General features: G+C 35.9%; 1 protein-coding gene across 1 annotated transcript; it reads left to right on the top strand.

The window, feature by feature from the left end:
* Positions 1-1,466: 1,466 nt before the first annotated feature.
* On the top strand, positions 1,467-15,201 carry ndufaf7.S (NADH:ubiquinone oxidoreductase complex assembly factor 7 S homeolog; the record flags this gene model as incomplete). Its single annotated transcript, NM_001092074.1, is given in 10 exon segments — positions 1,467-1,545; positions 2,433-2,599; positions 4,615-4,695; positions 6,477-6,587; positions 6,924-7,137; positions 9,247-9,305; positions 10,980-11,093; positions 12,362-12,505; positions 14,112-14,285; positions 14,801-15,201. Coding segments are annotated over 10 exon segments (1,314 nt in total). The 3' UTR covers positions 14,993-15,201.
* Between the last annotated feature and the right edge of the window lie 397 nt (positions 15,202-15,598).

The following is a 15,598-nucleotide window of genomic DNA, read 5'->3' as shown; positions in this document are numbered from 1 at the left end:
GGCTTGGTACTTTGGAGTACAAAGACATGCATAATTAATTTCGATTCATGGGAATGTGTACTTTCCGAAAATATATGGTTTTCTGGTGTGAACTTACTTTTTCTACTCTTACCCCCGCCCCCCCCCAAAACGATGTAAATGTGTTGATTTTGCAGTATCTGGAATTACAGAACTGATAGCTCAAATGACCCCAGGCTTTCATATTTGGGGTGTTTTACATTGATACCTTATGATGTGTGGGAGATATGATTCTGTAGATTGGAAGCTTTGAGGTCATTTTTCAAAAAATTCACCAATTTCTATAAAACATAACTTTAGGAAACAATTGCAACTTGGTAGTTTTGAGTACAACGATATATTTACCCATTTGTGATTCACCAGAATCTGTTCTTTCTAATAATGGGTAGTTTTCTAGGGTAATCCTATTGTAAGTGGAATGTTTGGCCTTGAAATCAGAAGTATGACATTTGGGGAGCGGTGCTTTGGAAATTTGGTTGTGCACTGCTTGTAGATTTTGAGCTATACAAGTGAGAAATCTCCATAAAACTATATATATTTGGTATTGCCGCGTTCAGGAGACATAGACCTTTCCAAATCGGCTGTGTTCTCGTAATAAAATAAATGATGTTTCTGATATATGTGATTGTTCTTTGTGAAACATGATTTTTTTCATTTTATTGGACACTTAGAAGCCTATATTTTTTTACAGAAGTAGAATTGCACCAAAATTCTTGCATATTTTTAAAGTTCAGGTTGTTCTGAAAAAAACAATATATTGTTTTCCTGGGTAAACTAAAAGACCACCACAGGAAAGGCCCTTAAAGTAAAAGAGTGCAAAATATCTAAAAACTGCTTGGCAGTAGATGTTCGCATCTAGGACAAAACGGCTGGCAGGGAAAGGGTTAAAGGGCAATGCAGGAGAAGCACGACGTTGAAATGAAAATCAAGGACAGAAAAGTGCTATTTAAAATCCCACATTTCCACCTACTGCCATACCAGATCACATGGCGTTTGTTACACCAACGCCGCTCGCTTATTGGGCTAACTCATTTCCTGTGCGACTTCCCCTGCAGACGTGCTAAAGTGATGTCACGAGGGTCCAGGCGCACTATAGGAAATAGCGTGTTGCTCATTTTCGGCCGTGTGATTTGTACATCTTACTGGAGGGTTTTAAAAGTACAAACCTGCCAGCGTGCGGATTTGGGGTAGTTTAAAAATTTGCAGCGGGTTTGAAATTTCAAAACCGAACAAATGTTTTAATGCACACATTTCAAGCGCGCCAAATTCCTCTAGCTGCTGAGTTATCTTAGCTGCATAAGCGGGTAAGCGCTGAACACGCTCTTCCGCCCACCTCTTGATCACATGTCTGTGACGTCACTGGCCATGCTATTACCCTTTAGCTAGACTCTGTGTGTGTTGCTCTCTGGATTCTCTAGGTCAGGTATATGGTCTGCAAAGGAGTGTATGCTGAAGAATAAGTAGCAGATATGAGTGGGTTAGCTCGGTTGCAGCGACTGCAAAAGTTTGGCTTTCTAATGGTCTCTGGTAAGTGCAGCTGAAATCTGGAGAAATCTTTGGAAGTCCAGCATGCATTGCGCACTATGCAAAGTTTTGTTCAGTCCACGCCTACTTTTTGACAGGGAATTGGTCTGGCAGTGGCATGGTATAATGGAATTTCTATACAAAATTACTTTAATTAGCGTCTCCATTACAAATATCACCTACTACCTGTGAGTCAATAATAAATAAATAATGCTCCATGTCAGTGGCATAACTCCACCTAATAAAGTAGATACATTTTAATTTTTGTAATCAGCTAAAGGCATGAGTGTGGAGGTTTATGGCCATATCACTTGTACTTAGATTGTAGGAAACATTTTGTTGGCAGTGGTAAATAAGGGCAGGTTTTAAAGTGTTCGTGCGTCTTTAAAGTAATGTTTAGTATGATGTAGAGAGTTACATTCTGAGACAATTTGCAATTGGTTTTCATTTTTTAATATTTCTGGTTTGGAGTTATTTAGCTATTTATTCAGCAGCTCTCCAGTTTGCAATTTCAGCAACTGTTTGCTAGGGTCCAAATGACTCTAGCAACCATGCATTGATTTAGGTAAAAGACAGGTATGTGATGTGAACAGGAAAGGGTATAAATAGAAAGATGAGTAATAAAAAGTAGCAATAACAAGGGTTTTTTATCTTAACAGAGCATTTGCTTTTTAGATGGGGTCAGTGACCCTATTTGAAAACTGGAAAGAATCAGAAAAAAAGGTAAATCTTTAAAAAACTATAAAAAAAAATATTTAATGCAGACCAAATGAAACGTTGCTTAGAATTAGCCATTCTACATCATACTAAAAACAAACTTGAAGGTGTACCACTACTTTAATCTTGACTAAACTTAGTTGCTTTTTGTGCTAATTGTCATTATGTTTAAGCTTCAGCAAACCGTCCCATTCAGAGATATCAATGTAGCAGAACAGAAAAACCTCAAAAGAGAACATCAGCTAATGCGTTACTGAATCATCTTATCTTCAAAATAAAGTCAACAGGGCCCATAACCGTTTCAGAATATATGCGAGAAGTGTTGACAAATCCTGTAAAGGTGCGTGTGGTTTATTTATTTTTAAAATAATGTTCATTTGTTTAATTTTTAAACATTTACATCTCTCTTGTGTTTGGCTAGCACCCATTCTAATTTTAACCCTTACAAGTACTTATGTCTAAGCAATAATTAAGCTACCTTCCCTCTGACTCACCTTTTATTAATTTTGAAGGCTTGCTCTTTAGTTACACATGCCCTTTGGTTACACTTACATGAAAAGTATATTGAGGCAAATACACTATTATTTGTTGGTTTCACAACTAATTGTTATAACATGCTTGGTTGGGAGCCTAAATACTTATTCAGTAGCTACATTTCAGCTTTTGTTGTCAGGTGGTTGTTTTGTTTGGCATCTATAGGTGCAGGAGATATATTTCATGCAAGATTTTGGGATTATATCTCTTTGACAGGCAGCTGTTTGAAATAATTATGAAAGGGCATCAATTGTGAGTACACCACATTTGGCTGCTTCAGACTGAAAATTTTGTCAGCCATGACGTTCATTGACGTATATGTAAGGTCATGTACCAATGGGCATTAGAAGAATTCAAACCTGCCTTACATATACCCTACAATCCTGTAATTTGCCTTTTGTTTTTAAAGGTTGCTCCATCAACACTTGGCAGTCCTCATGCGTGGACAGATGAACATTCTGCAAAGTACCCATATAATGCAGGAATAGGCCAGCTTTAAATATTAACCAGATATCTTTGTATATATTGATAATCTGGTTCTTAGTGCCATCTCTTGCACTACTTTTCAATACAGCATGCATCAATAGCATTTGCAAATTCTACAGAGTTAGCCAGTGTATCACCACTTTAAAGGGCAAGTCAACCCCAAAAATAAATTTGCCTAATAGAAATAAAACAATTCTAAGCAACTTTCCAATATACATTCATTACAAATGTTTTATGGTTTTTAAGTTATTTGTATATGTATTGCTATTGAAAGCAATGTTTGTCTGTCCATTCTTATTCTCTGTCTTGGTGGCTCAGACTGTTGATACAATGTAATGACAAGGCAGCTGATTAACAGACCTGTCTTAGTTGAGGAACTAAGACCTTTGCAACATTGCTTTAAAAGTAACAACCAGGAGTTAAGCAAATGCTGTTTCAATAGCCATTGTTTTTACAAATAACTTGAAGAGCACTAAATTTTTTTAAAGGGGTTGTTCACCTTCCAACCCCTTTTTATCAGTTCAGTTGTTTTCAGATAGTTCACCAACATTAAAGAATTTTTCCAATTACTTTCTATTTAATTTTCTTTTATTTACTGTTTTTCCAAAATCTAAGTTTAATGTCCCTGTCTCTGGTGTTTCAGTCCTGCAGCTCAGTAATTCAGGCGCAGACTCTGAACTGTTACAATTTTGCAATATTTAGTTGATACATTTCTCAGCAGCATCTCTGGAGTATTTGTAACCATTGTATCAATTCTAACAGCTGTCTGTAATGAAACCCTGAGATTCTGCTCAGCAGGGACAAAGATAAGAAATGTATCAACTAAATGTATCCATTTAGAACAGTTTACAGGATCGGCGATCCCCCCTCCCAGAGCTGCTTTAGAAGGAGAGAAATTTCACTTTACACTTCAATATTAGAAAAACAGTCACACATAGAAAATAATTGGAAAAAGTCTTTAATTCTGGTGAACTATCTGAAACCAATTGAACTGAAAAAAGTGTTGGAAGGTAAACAACTCTTTTAATATATGTATATTAGAAAATGGCTTAAAATGATGTTTTCTTTTATTAGCAAATTTTTATTTGGGGGGTTAATCAACAGTATACTGTGAGATGTGACCAATAAATGTATTGATTTAACGGTGCCACTTTTATTAAATGTTCTAAATCATACAGTAACCGAGCCCTCAACAATCAACTTTCTATAAGCTGATGCAAATGTATTTGAGTCAGCTGAGAAAAGACAAACCCATTTTTATCTGGAAATACATTTCTATTGGCTTGTATGTGTATTTTTTTTCTCACAATTTGTTTTGTGTTTTCTGAATTGCAGGGTTATTATATGCACAATGACATGCTTGGAGAACATGGAGATTTTGTGACTTCACCTGAAATAAGCCAGATATTCGGAGAGGTAACACTTATTTTCTAAAAGGCATTTTTTTTATAGATAAAGGTTTTTACAAAAGTTAAATATTCTGTGTTTTTTTTGTCACACAACACAAGTTTTCCTTATTGTATTATTAGGATAACAACTACACCTGCATGTGAACAAAATAATATAAATATTCAGATTTTGACAGTACAGTTAAACCTTTTTATATTCTATGTTATAAATAACTTTGGGCATCCAGAAGTATACAAACAAATGAACATGTACCTCACTTCTGATGGTTTGAAATGCGCATAATTGTGTCAAGGAGGACGACGACTGTCAGTTCTGTTTAACATTTAAAAGCATGAGTATAGTTTGGGAGAATGTGAGGTTCATCATTATGTAAACGTTTTAGTCTGTTGGCGCTGCACTTATTCTAATAAAGTTTTCAATTGATCGTATTATTTATTGTGAGTCTTTTGTTAAATGAGTAACCTTCCTATTCTTGCTATTTCCTGCCTGCAGCTTTTTTTTCTTGCTATTTTCTACCCACTGCCCCTGGCAATCAAACAGACGGATTGTATTGTGTTCAAATTTTTATTGAACTCCTTTTCTGGCCCTCTACTGCTCCCTAATTACTATGGTAATTAACCCTGAATAGCAGTTAAAATTCCAAGCAATGAGAGAACCAAAATATTTAAATAATAAATATTTGATTTAAATATGCTGCTCTTGTTAAGAATGCTAATTATGGCAAGACTATTGGTCTCTTCTAGGAATAAGCATGACCTTGAGTCATGCGCCTCTGTGCAGAGATTTCACCTGGTGGTGCTATGGACAAAACAGACCCAAAATGATATAAACTACATTTAGGGGCAGATTTATCAAGGGTCGAATTTCGAGGGTTAATAAACCCTCGAAGTTAAATCCTTCGAATTCGAATATCAAATTCGAAGGATTTAGCGTAAATACTTTGATTGAATGAATAAAAATCGTTCGATCAAACAATAAAATCCTTTGATTCGAACGATTTTAAGCGATCGATCGAAGGATTTTTATTCGGTCAAAAAAAGCTTCGAAAAGTGCTGGGGAAGGTCCCCATAGGCTTGGTACGAGCTTGGTACGTTTAAAGTGGCGAAGTATGAAGTCAAAGTATTTTTTAAAGAGACAGTACTTCGACTATCAAATGGTCGAACGATTTTTACTTCGAATCGTTCGAATCATTTGAATCATTAGATTCGATCGAATTCAATTGAATTTGAACCATTCGATTGAAGTACCCAAAAAAATACTTCGAAATTCGAATTTTTTTTCATTCGAATTCTTCACTCGAGCTTAGTAAATCTGCCCCTTAGTCTCATGTATTTCCTAACACTGAAGCTAAAACCTGCAGCTCAGAGCAGCAATTTAGTAATATTTAGTAATAACCATAGTAGTAACCACTTGAATTTGCTCTATAGGAGTATTGTGGACCTGGCTTATTCTTCAAAGAACAATGATCGTCATCTTGTTTATACATATCTGTACTATAGCAATAGTAGTTAACCTGAAAACCTTTATGTCCCAGAGGCACTACATTTCTAGTTAACACTGTAACTTTATTCATCTTCTTTCAAAACTTTTTTTTATTTTCATCATCCATACAGTATCTGCATTAAGCATGTTATTTTGACTTTTTCTTTCAGCATTCAAATGCTCTCCTTCACAGAGGGGAGCTCTTATGTCACAGGCAATTTTAACTTTATTCATCTTCAAATAAGAAAATAATTAGGAATTTGTGGTATCAAAATCTTTTTTTTTTATATTTTTAATATATACAGCTTCTGGGAGTCTGGTGCATAAGTGAATGGGTGTCTGCTGGAAAGCCAAAAGCTATACAACTGGTGGAGCTTGGCCCTGGCAGAGGTACTCTAACTGATGATTTACTAAGGGTAAGTAAAATATGTGCTTTTTTGTTTTTTACAGGTTCATATAATATAATGCATAATAGATAAATATGGTCATTACAGAAAAGTATTCTGCATGGGGTTCATCACCCCCAAAACAGCAACCAGTGTGTTTTTGCTTGATAATTGCAGGTTGAGGCAAGCTCTGGTGCATCTCATTGGTGTTAATGAAAGGCCAAAACTTACACTGGAGTTTATGAAGCAAAAACAAAGCTTTTTACAAGGACCCTTCTGATTTTTAACAAAAATAGTTAATGTTGTATGAGTGTGCACCAATTCAAGAATACAAATAAACTCTCATCTATATTGTTTTTCTTTCAGGTTTTTAGCAATTTTGGTCGCTTACTAGATTCATGTGATATATCTGTGCATCTTGTAGAAGTGAGCCCCAAGCTTAGTGATATCCAGGCTCAAAGATTAACTGGAAAATCAATTGAGGTGGAACTTGATTCAAACTCCCCAGTATATAAGAATGGAATAACCAAAACAGGACGTCCGGTGTGCTGGTACCAAGATATACAGGATGTGCCAAACGGTAGAGTTAATTGTCTGTCTCAGTATATATACAGCAAAACAACTTAGTGCCACTAAATGCAGATGAAGAAAAGCATAATCTGCACTGTCACTTGTCTTTTTTTCAAGATCCAGCTCTCCTAGGAAAGGCATAGATCATATCCACCACTTAAATCGTAAAGCAAGTTTTTAAACGTTCAACAATCAGAACTGAGTTTGTGAAAAGTAAGCAAAATATATAGACTACATATAGGGGCCCATTCACTAAGCTCGAGTGAAGGATTCGAATGAAAAATACTTCGAATTTCGAAGTATTTTTTGGGTACTTCGACCATCGAATTGGTTAAATTCGTTCGAAGTCGAACGAAATCGAACGAATCGAACGAAAAATCGTTCGACTATTCGACCATTCGATAGTCGAAGTACTTCCCCTTTAAAAAAAACTTCGACCCCCTACTTCGGCAGCTAAAAGCTACCGAAGTCAATGTTAGCCTATGGGGAAGGTCCCCATAGGCTTGCCTGTGATTTTTTGATCGAAGGATTTTCCTTCGATCGTTGGATTAAAATCCTTCGAATCGTTCGATTCGAAGGATTTAATCGTTCGATCGGACGGAAAATCCTTCGATCGATCGATCGCAGGATCAGCGCTAAATCCTTCGACTTCGATATTCGAAGTCGAAGGATTTCAATCCGAGGGTCGAATTTCGAAGTATTTTTAACTTCGAAATTCGACCCTTAGTGAATCGGCCCCATAATATAACATGTAGTATAATCTATGAAGCTTGCATCCATGCGTGGCTTCTGATATGAAAAGTATGAATTCTCTCATTTAGTAGTATATTAATCTGCTGGAGGGAATTATAGAAGACCACAAACATGGCAGGCACACAGTTCACTACATGTTTAGCCATATTATAGACAAATAATAAAAAAACCAGGTATTAAGGATAACAGATCTGATACATGTGAAATATAATCAAGTTATCAGTATTTGTGTTGGTTGACACTTTACAGTATCCAAACCCTTGGCTTGGTGACTTTGTTTACAGTCTCTATAGTGCCTAAGCAGCACTTTCTTGGGTTTTTAGAGGATGAGAAGATCTAGTTGATAACAGTTGGCTTGGGTTACCCTGCTTTTAGATGGCTGGTTGACATACAACTGAAATAGTATTCTTGGGTGGGGTATATGTTGTTGTAATCGTACAGTGGCCAGGCAAGTAAAAGGGAATTGAAAAGGGAGGGAGGGCATAAGTACATTTTTTGGTAAAGAAAAAGTCAGAGCTGTGGAGTTGATACATAAATGCATCGACTCTGACTAATTAATATACTAATATATTTTCCATGTTGATTGAAAGTTAAGTACACAACATACAAGGCATTTTATCAATGCCATAGCTCATAAATATACACCACATCCTTTGGTAATTCTAAACCAAAATCAAAGTTAAACTACATTAACCAAAAACGATTGTAAAACCTATGACAACTTATATATATTAATTGAACCTGGCATATAGCTATAGAATAGCTATTAAATATAATCCAAAAGTAACTAAAGTATTGTTCTTTGAAATAGAATTGCTTCTGTCATATCCTCCTTCATAGAAGCTCTGAAATCTGGTTTGATTATTTTCAGTGCATGTATTTAAAGTTATTAGGACTTGGTACATTTTTGGCAACTCCAACTCCAGATACCAAAAATTGCTACCGATTTCACAGCTCTGTAGTTACGGTTTTTGGCTAAGGATTTTTATTTGTACAATAGGTGATCGTTCTGTGTACTAATCCCTTAAACTGTTATGAGCTAAGGGAGCCTTCTAAAAGGAGGGGTGTAATATAAATGTCCAGAAAGTTGAAATGTAGCATTTCCCCTCATGTATATTTTATCCGTCAGAATAACTCTCTACACATCGGGTCTCTATGCATTCTGCTGTTATTGTCTTGGAAATATTTAACATTTGTATTTGGGGGATGAAACCCACCTGTCTATGAGAGCTGACCTGTTACTATCCTTCCTATAAGTGACAGAAGGCACTGGGGATAGGGAGTTTATTTGATTTACACTGCAAATTTGCATGCATATCAAATTAAATTTATTTATCGCATTCAACTTTGTTGTTTTTTTCACTAGGTTATTCTTTTTACATAGCACATGAATTTTTTGATGCATTGCCAATACATAAATTACAGGTAAATTAAATATTTGTAGTGTTTGAAGTCTAAATAAATGTATGTTACCAGAGTGTTGTACTACGCCACACCATTCCTGAGGAACTATAAGTATTTTGGCCTAGTTGTGTCATACTCCATCTCTAGTTTTTGCTGGTTTAAGTGAGATTAGAAAGCTGAAATAAGTGACTAGCTTCATTTAAAGCTAATGAATCTGAAACCATCCTGCAAAATATGAGCAGCCATTTTTATTTTAAACTTTAGCTGCAGATTACATTACTAGTAGGTTTTCAAGCTAGCTGTCATTCAGCCCACAGAGCTATAACATGCAGGACAGCCACAGCTTCGAAATCGCCCTGTATCTACATTTCTGTAATAAAATTATGGCTCTAAGAATTAATAGGTGTGGATTTGTGTTTGGATGAGGTTACCTTATCGAAACAAACATGGTGGACCCCATTCATATAAATAACTCATGTTCAGATCAAAAGGCTGCTTCTGTAAAATAAATTGTGCCCATATTGTATTTTTGAATGTTTATATAATAAAAAATGTTATAGAAAATGTCAGCTTAATTTATAAATAGGGTTGTATGCACCTCTACTTATACCTGTACATGGTACAAACAAAGCAAAAAGAAAATACCTGTAGGGAAGCACAGAAAAACCAACCACTGGTTCATTATCTATTATACAATAGGTAAAGGTGCTTGTGTACTGATATTATTCTCTTGAACTATTTTATGCGTTATATCTTCTTTGAAGCGGGTATCCATTTAGGATACACAGAAGGCTCTTGACCAGTGATTGATGTTTGACCTGGATATATTGGTGTCTGGTGGGTAGGTGATTCAGCCAAAGTGTTGTTATAAGATCACCTTATGTCTACACTTGTTTTTATTAAGACAATTTGAGCACTTGCTCTTTCCAGGGAATGATATTGGTACACAAGCACCTTTACCTATTACCAACGTAGGGGGTTCTTCACAGTCAGGACAGTGAGGTTGTGGAATGCACTGCTGGATGATGTTGTGATGGCTGATTCAGTTAATGCCTTTAAGAATGGCTTGGATGATTTTTTGGACAGACATAATATATCAAAGGCTATTGTGATACTAAGCTCTATAGTTAGTATAGGTATGGGTATATAGAATTTAATTAAAAGAAGGGATGGGTGTATGTATGGATGCTGGGTTTTCATTTGGACGGGTTGAACTTGATGGACTTTGTATTTTTTCAACCCAATTTAACTAACTATGTAACTATGTAACTTGTATAAAAGATAAAGTGGTCGGTATTCCTGCACTTCCCTACAGGTTTTTTGGCTTTATTTGGAGGATCTGGCAGAGTGGATCAATTTGGGCAGCTGCAATCAAGTTATAGCACCACAGTATAGCGCTGAATGAACTTTGTTTTATGCACATGGTACAGACAAAGAAAATTTATGAAAAAAATATCATGCATTATTTTTTTTGCAGGATCGTGTTGACTTCTTCATATACTGTAAAATACTGCTGATTTTTTTTTTTTTTCCATTTAGAAATAAAGTCCTCAGATGGATATTTTTTTTAAATTCTCTGGATTACCTAGCAGTTAGGCAGGTCTTTATATAGACATAAAAGCTTGAACTCAATGGACATTTGTCTTTTTTCAACTTAAGTTACTATGTTAATTGTGTGTATTTTGTATTCTTTAGAAAATAAAAGATGGATGGAGAGAAATGTTAATTGATATTGATCCTAAGCTTCCTGACAAGCTGAGATTTGTGCTTGGCTCCAATATGTCATTAGTTGCAAAAACTTTTGTTCAGGTAACCTCTTTACATTACATTTAAGCTATTTTTGGGAGATTAGTTGCCCAGCGACAAATCGCTTCTTCTTTAGTCAACTAATTTCCCCGAACCCGCTGGCTAGACTGAAAATATCCAGCGGGATTGCACGGTACGCTTCAGTTTCCTCGAATCTTAGCGTGTGCCCTTACTCTAATATGCTATCCTGGTGTTTGATTTAGACTCAGGCACATGTAAGCAGTATTCACATGGCCTTTATAAATATATTGGAAGGTTAACTATTTTCTATGGAAACTGTAGTGTGTGTTTTGTGAATAAGGTAGGGTAATTAAGGGTAACCTTAATTTATAAATTCCTCTAGGGCAGTACTGCCATAGGCACTAGACCTCAGCCAAACCACATTCTGCGTAATTCTAGCTAATTTAGAACACCATACCTTAAGTCAACTAAAAAAAAAAACCTTTAACATAACATATCCAAACGACTTTTTTTAACATCAACGTAGATGATATGTTTCTAAGTAACCACTGAATACAAGGTACTGCTTTAATATAAGAGGGTAAATCGTTTAAAAAATGGCCTTCCATAATTTGGAGCTTTCTGGATGCAGGATTTCCAAATAAGAAATCTCATACCCATCAAGTATTTTTAGTAGACTAATGGCATGGTGCTCCGTGTTACAAAGGACTCCTTATCCAGAAAACCCTAGGTCACAAGTATTCAGGATAAAAGATTGAAAACCTGTAAAAACAGTGCTTTCTGAATAAAAGCTGATATGCTTATATCCTTGCATTTTCCCTCTCATTTACAGATCTAAACTTTTACTGATAATCTTGATAATGTATGATAGTAATGTGTAGGTCAGAAATTCCCAGAGCCTTACCCTCTCTCTTCCTGGCCCAACCCAGCCTGAAGGTGTGACCGATAACACAGAGGGGCAGATTCTGCAGTCCAGGGTATGGACAGGGATATCAGTGGGAAGGGGCCTTGCCTTAAATTTGGCCCATAACCCACCCTAAAAGTAGTATATCTTTTCTAACACAACATCCAGTCCAGACTTTGATAGTCCTGCTTCTTTAATGGCAAAATTAATTAGAGGTTTATAAACTTGTTCATTATACAATAAATTGTGTAACAGTAATATTCACATTATGTCAGGCGAGCTCTCACAATTCCCTTATATCTATCTTTTCATAAATGTCGTCAAGACATTTTCTTTTATATTGTCTACAGTCTTTATTATATTGTAACACAACAATGTCATAATAAATGTGTTTTGTCTCTGCAAGGATGATGAACCAAGAGATCATGTTGAGGTGTGTCCTAGTGCTGCTGTTATTATACAGAAACTTGCACAGCAGATTAACAGCTATGGAGGAGCAGCTCTGATAGCAGATTATGGTCATATGGGAGAAAAAACAGATACTTTCAGGGTATGTCTGGGTTTTTGTCCTATACATAAATTCCATTTGTGATTATTCCAAGTACTGTTATGCTTAATCCTTTTACAACATTAAACTCATCTGGGGATTATGTATTAGCTGGAGGGCTGATTTTAATCACCATTGATCTTAGGCAGGTCAAACAATTGTGCTACCACTCCCCCCCCCCCACTCAAAGCCCAATAGCCAGACATTTTTGTCAATACTTCCAACCCTATATGTAGACACATTCATTATTCTGATACAGAGTGTCAGAACACTCTAATGTATACACAGGCGTGTATACATTAGGCCCGTATGCTAAAAACATTAGTTAGCAACAAGAGTCAGATTAAATAAATCAACCAAACTCTACTGTAGATTCAACTCTAATTTTACTTTACTTTTTACTTCTAATTGTATTTGTTCTTTTTTTACTTCCACCCAGCAACCTTGCCTTTTTGGGTTTGAGATGCAGAGTAAACCCAGTATACCGCTTTGTTCAATGAATAGGGCATGTTCTGAACATATTTTGTGTCCCTTGTTTGTTTTCATAAATGTAATAAACTCTTGTTTTTCATTGTGTCTTGGGTTAAACCAAGAAAGTGTAGCAACTCTATTTGGGTCTTGCATAATAGATAATTTATAAATAATATATAAATATAAAATAATAAATTATCAATGCACAGATACCCCTGCATAAAGGACACCTGCTAAACAGTCACAAGAATGAGGGAAGGGAGGGGGTTGTATACTGATAATCTAATTATTTACCTGGCAAGGTCAAACAAGGAGTTTAGTTTTTGCCCTGTTTGCCTCAAGAAATAACAAAACACAGATTTACTGGTTTAACGCAATAGTGAAAAATTATGTTCAGTGCTAACTGTATTCTTTGAACTCATGTTGAACGACAGGGTCTACTTTGCCTTTAAAAGAAGCTTCATCCATTAAGTGCCTTAAATGTACTAGAACTAAGAATGTATTTACTGTATATCTGGTTTGCCAATGCTCAACATCAGCTCATTTATTGTTCTCTTTTGTGCCTCTGGAAGGGTTGACTGCATTGTATTACTATGGAAGGAGCCATATAGCCTTATTTGTGCAAAATGTTCTAGTGCTTATTCACAGTGCTGCATTTGGCTAATGTTAAACTGGGCTGAAAATCTTCCTGTAGAAATATGCAGCCTAAGACTCAGCCCCTATTCTGGTATTAGCTTCTGGTAGTAGCATCTGGTGCCGTCTGCACCCGGAACAATTGTGTCGGCCCAGGTGCAGGCATACGTTGCTGATTTGGGCAAAGAAATGCAAGAGTTTGCATTCTCACATTAACAAATAAACTGTACATATCTTAAAGGCTTCATGTATGGATGGAATAAAAACATTTTTGGAGGTAAGGGGAACTAGATACAGTATAAAAATTGTAATGAGAATAGAACTCACCTTCTATTCATTCCTATGGTGAACTCCATTGATAAATATGATTCTAAAAATCCCATAGGAATAGAAAGAAAGTGAGTGAGTTTTTCTGATCTCACATTTTGATAAATCTGCTCCTAATTATACAAAATACTATTTTAAAGTTGTGAGGTTAGGGATAAATGTCTCTCTGTTTTTAAAGGGCTTTCGTGCACATCAGCTTCATGATGTATTAACTGATCCTGGAACAGCAGATCTGACTGCAGATGTTGATTTTAACTTTATGAGAAGAATGGTTGGTGAAGCAGCTTCCTGTCTTGGTCCTGTAACACAACATGTATTTCTGAAAAATATGGGAATTGATATAAGGTTGAAAGTAAGTATGTTATGAAAAAGCATGGATTTGTGCAAATAAAATATAAAAAAATGTATTTCTTATTGTCATACGTTCCTGCCTGTCCCAGAGCATTTGTAGTTGAATGGGTGTGACTAACTTTGCTGACAGACACCTACACTCTCAGTTGACAACAGCCAATGTGGCAGTAAAAATTACTATTCACAGGGAAGAAAGTTGAAAATTAAGGGCAGTCTTTTTTTCATGAACTCCATGCCATCTTTCTCCATGGGTAATCTCTCATCTTTTAAGCAGCAGGGGAGCTTACAGCAGTTTTAGTTTCATAAACTTCTTTCCCTGCTAAAACTCCTGTCATCGAAGTGTTATTCCCTAGCCTGGATACTGCTATCAGACTACTGTCAATTAATGTAACCAGTAGTGGCAATCAAAACACTGTATACCTTTATTAAATACACTGACATTATTGTACAGTTCGACTATGATATATTATTATTTTTATCCTATTACTGAAACTTTTCCACCTTTGGTTTTTACAGGTCCTTTTGGAAAAGTCCAATGATGTTACTGTGCAAAAGCAGCTCATACACGGCTATAATGTACTCATGAATCCAGACCAAATGGGTCAGAGATTCAAATTTTTTTCAGTTGTTCCACATAGCAGATTAAAAAATACTTTAAAAACCAAAATGCCACCAGTTGCTGGTTTTAGCACATTGCTAATGACTTGATCTGTCTGTTTTAAAATAAAATATTTGTGCTATAGACCAAAGTTTGAAATATTTCTCTCTTTTTATAAGTGCTTCTGATTTGCCAGATGTTCTTGCTTAAAGGGGACCTGTCGCCCAGACCTAAAAAGCTGTATAATAAAAGTATTTTGCAAATTAAACATAAAACCCAAATTATTTTTTTATTAAAACATCCATACCTGTAAAACTTGTTTAAAAGTCTCAGCTGCCAATCATATTGATGATTTATGCCTTAGGCATAGAGGGGAGGCAGGCAATTACTTTCACTTTCCAATCAGCATTTCCTAGATGTCAGTGCACTCCTTACATTCCTCCCTTCCTCCTCAGCATCTAACTGTGTAGCCAGTGCTTGGGCATGGGCATCGGACACCCCATTTTGATGCATAAACAAGATTTTGGCATGATGCAAAGCTTGCCTTAAAGGAGAAGGAAAGCTATGGAGGTATTTTATTGCCAATAGATTAGCTGCAATAGTGCAAGCTAGCATGCTATATTTATTCTGTAGAATGTTCTACCATACCTGAGTAAAAAGCTCTAGAAACTCTGTTTGTTTAGGATAGGAGCTGCAGTATTAATGTGGTGTGACAT

The sequence above is a fragment of the Xenopus laevis genome, chromosome 5S (assembly GCF_017654675.1).
Source record: "Xenopus laevis strain J_2021 chromosome 5S, Xenopus_laevis_v10.1, whole genome shotgun sequence".
NCBI lineage: Eukaryota > Metazoa > Chordata > Amphibia > Anura > Pipidae > Xenopus > Xenopus laevis.
Note: the sequence above shows the minus strand (reverse complement) of the source record. Positions and strands in the feature narration are given on the sequence as shown.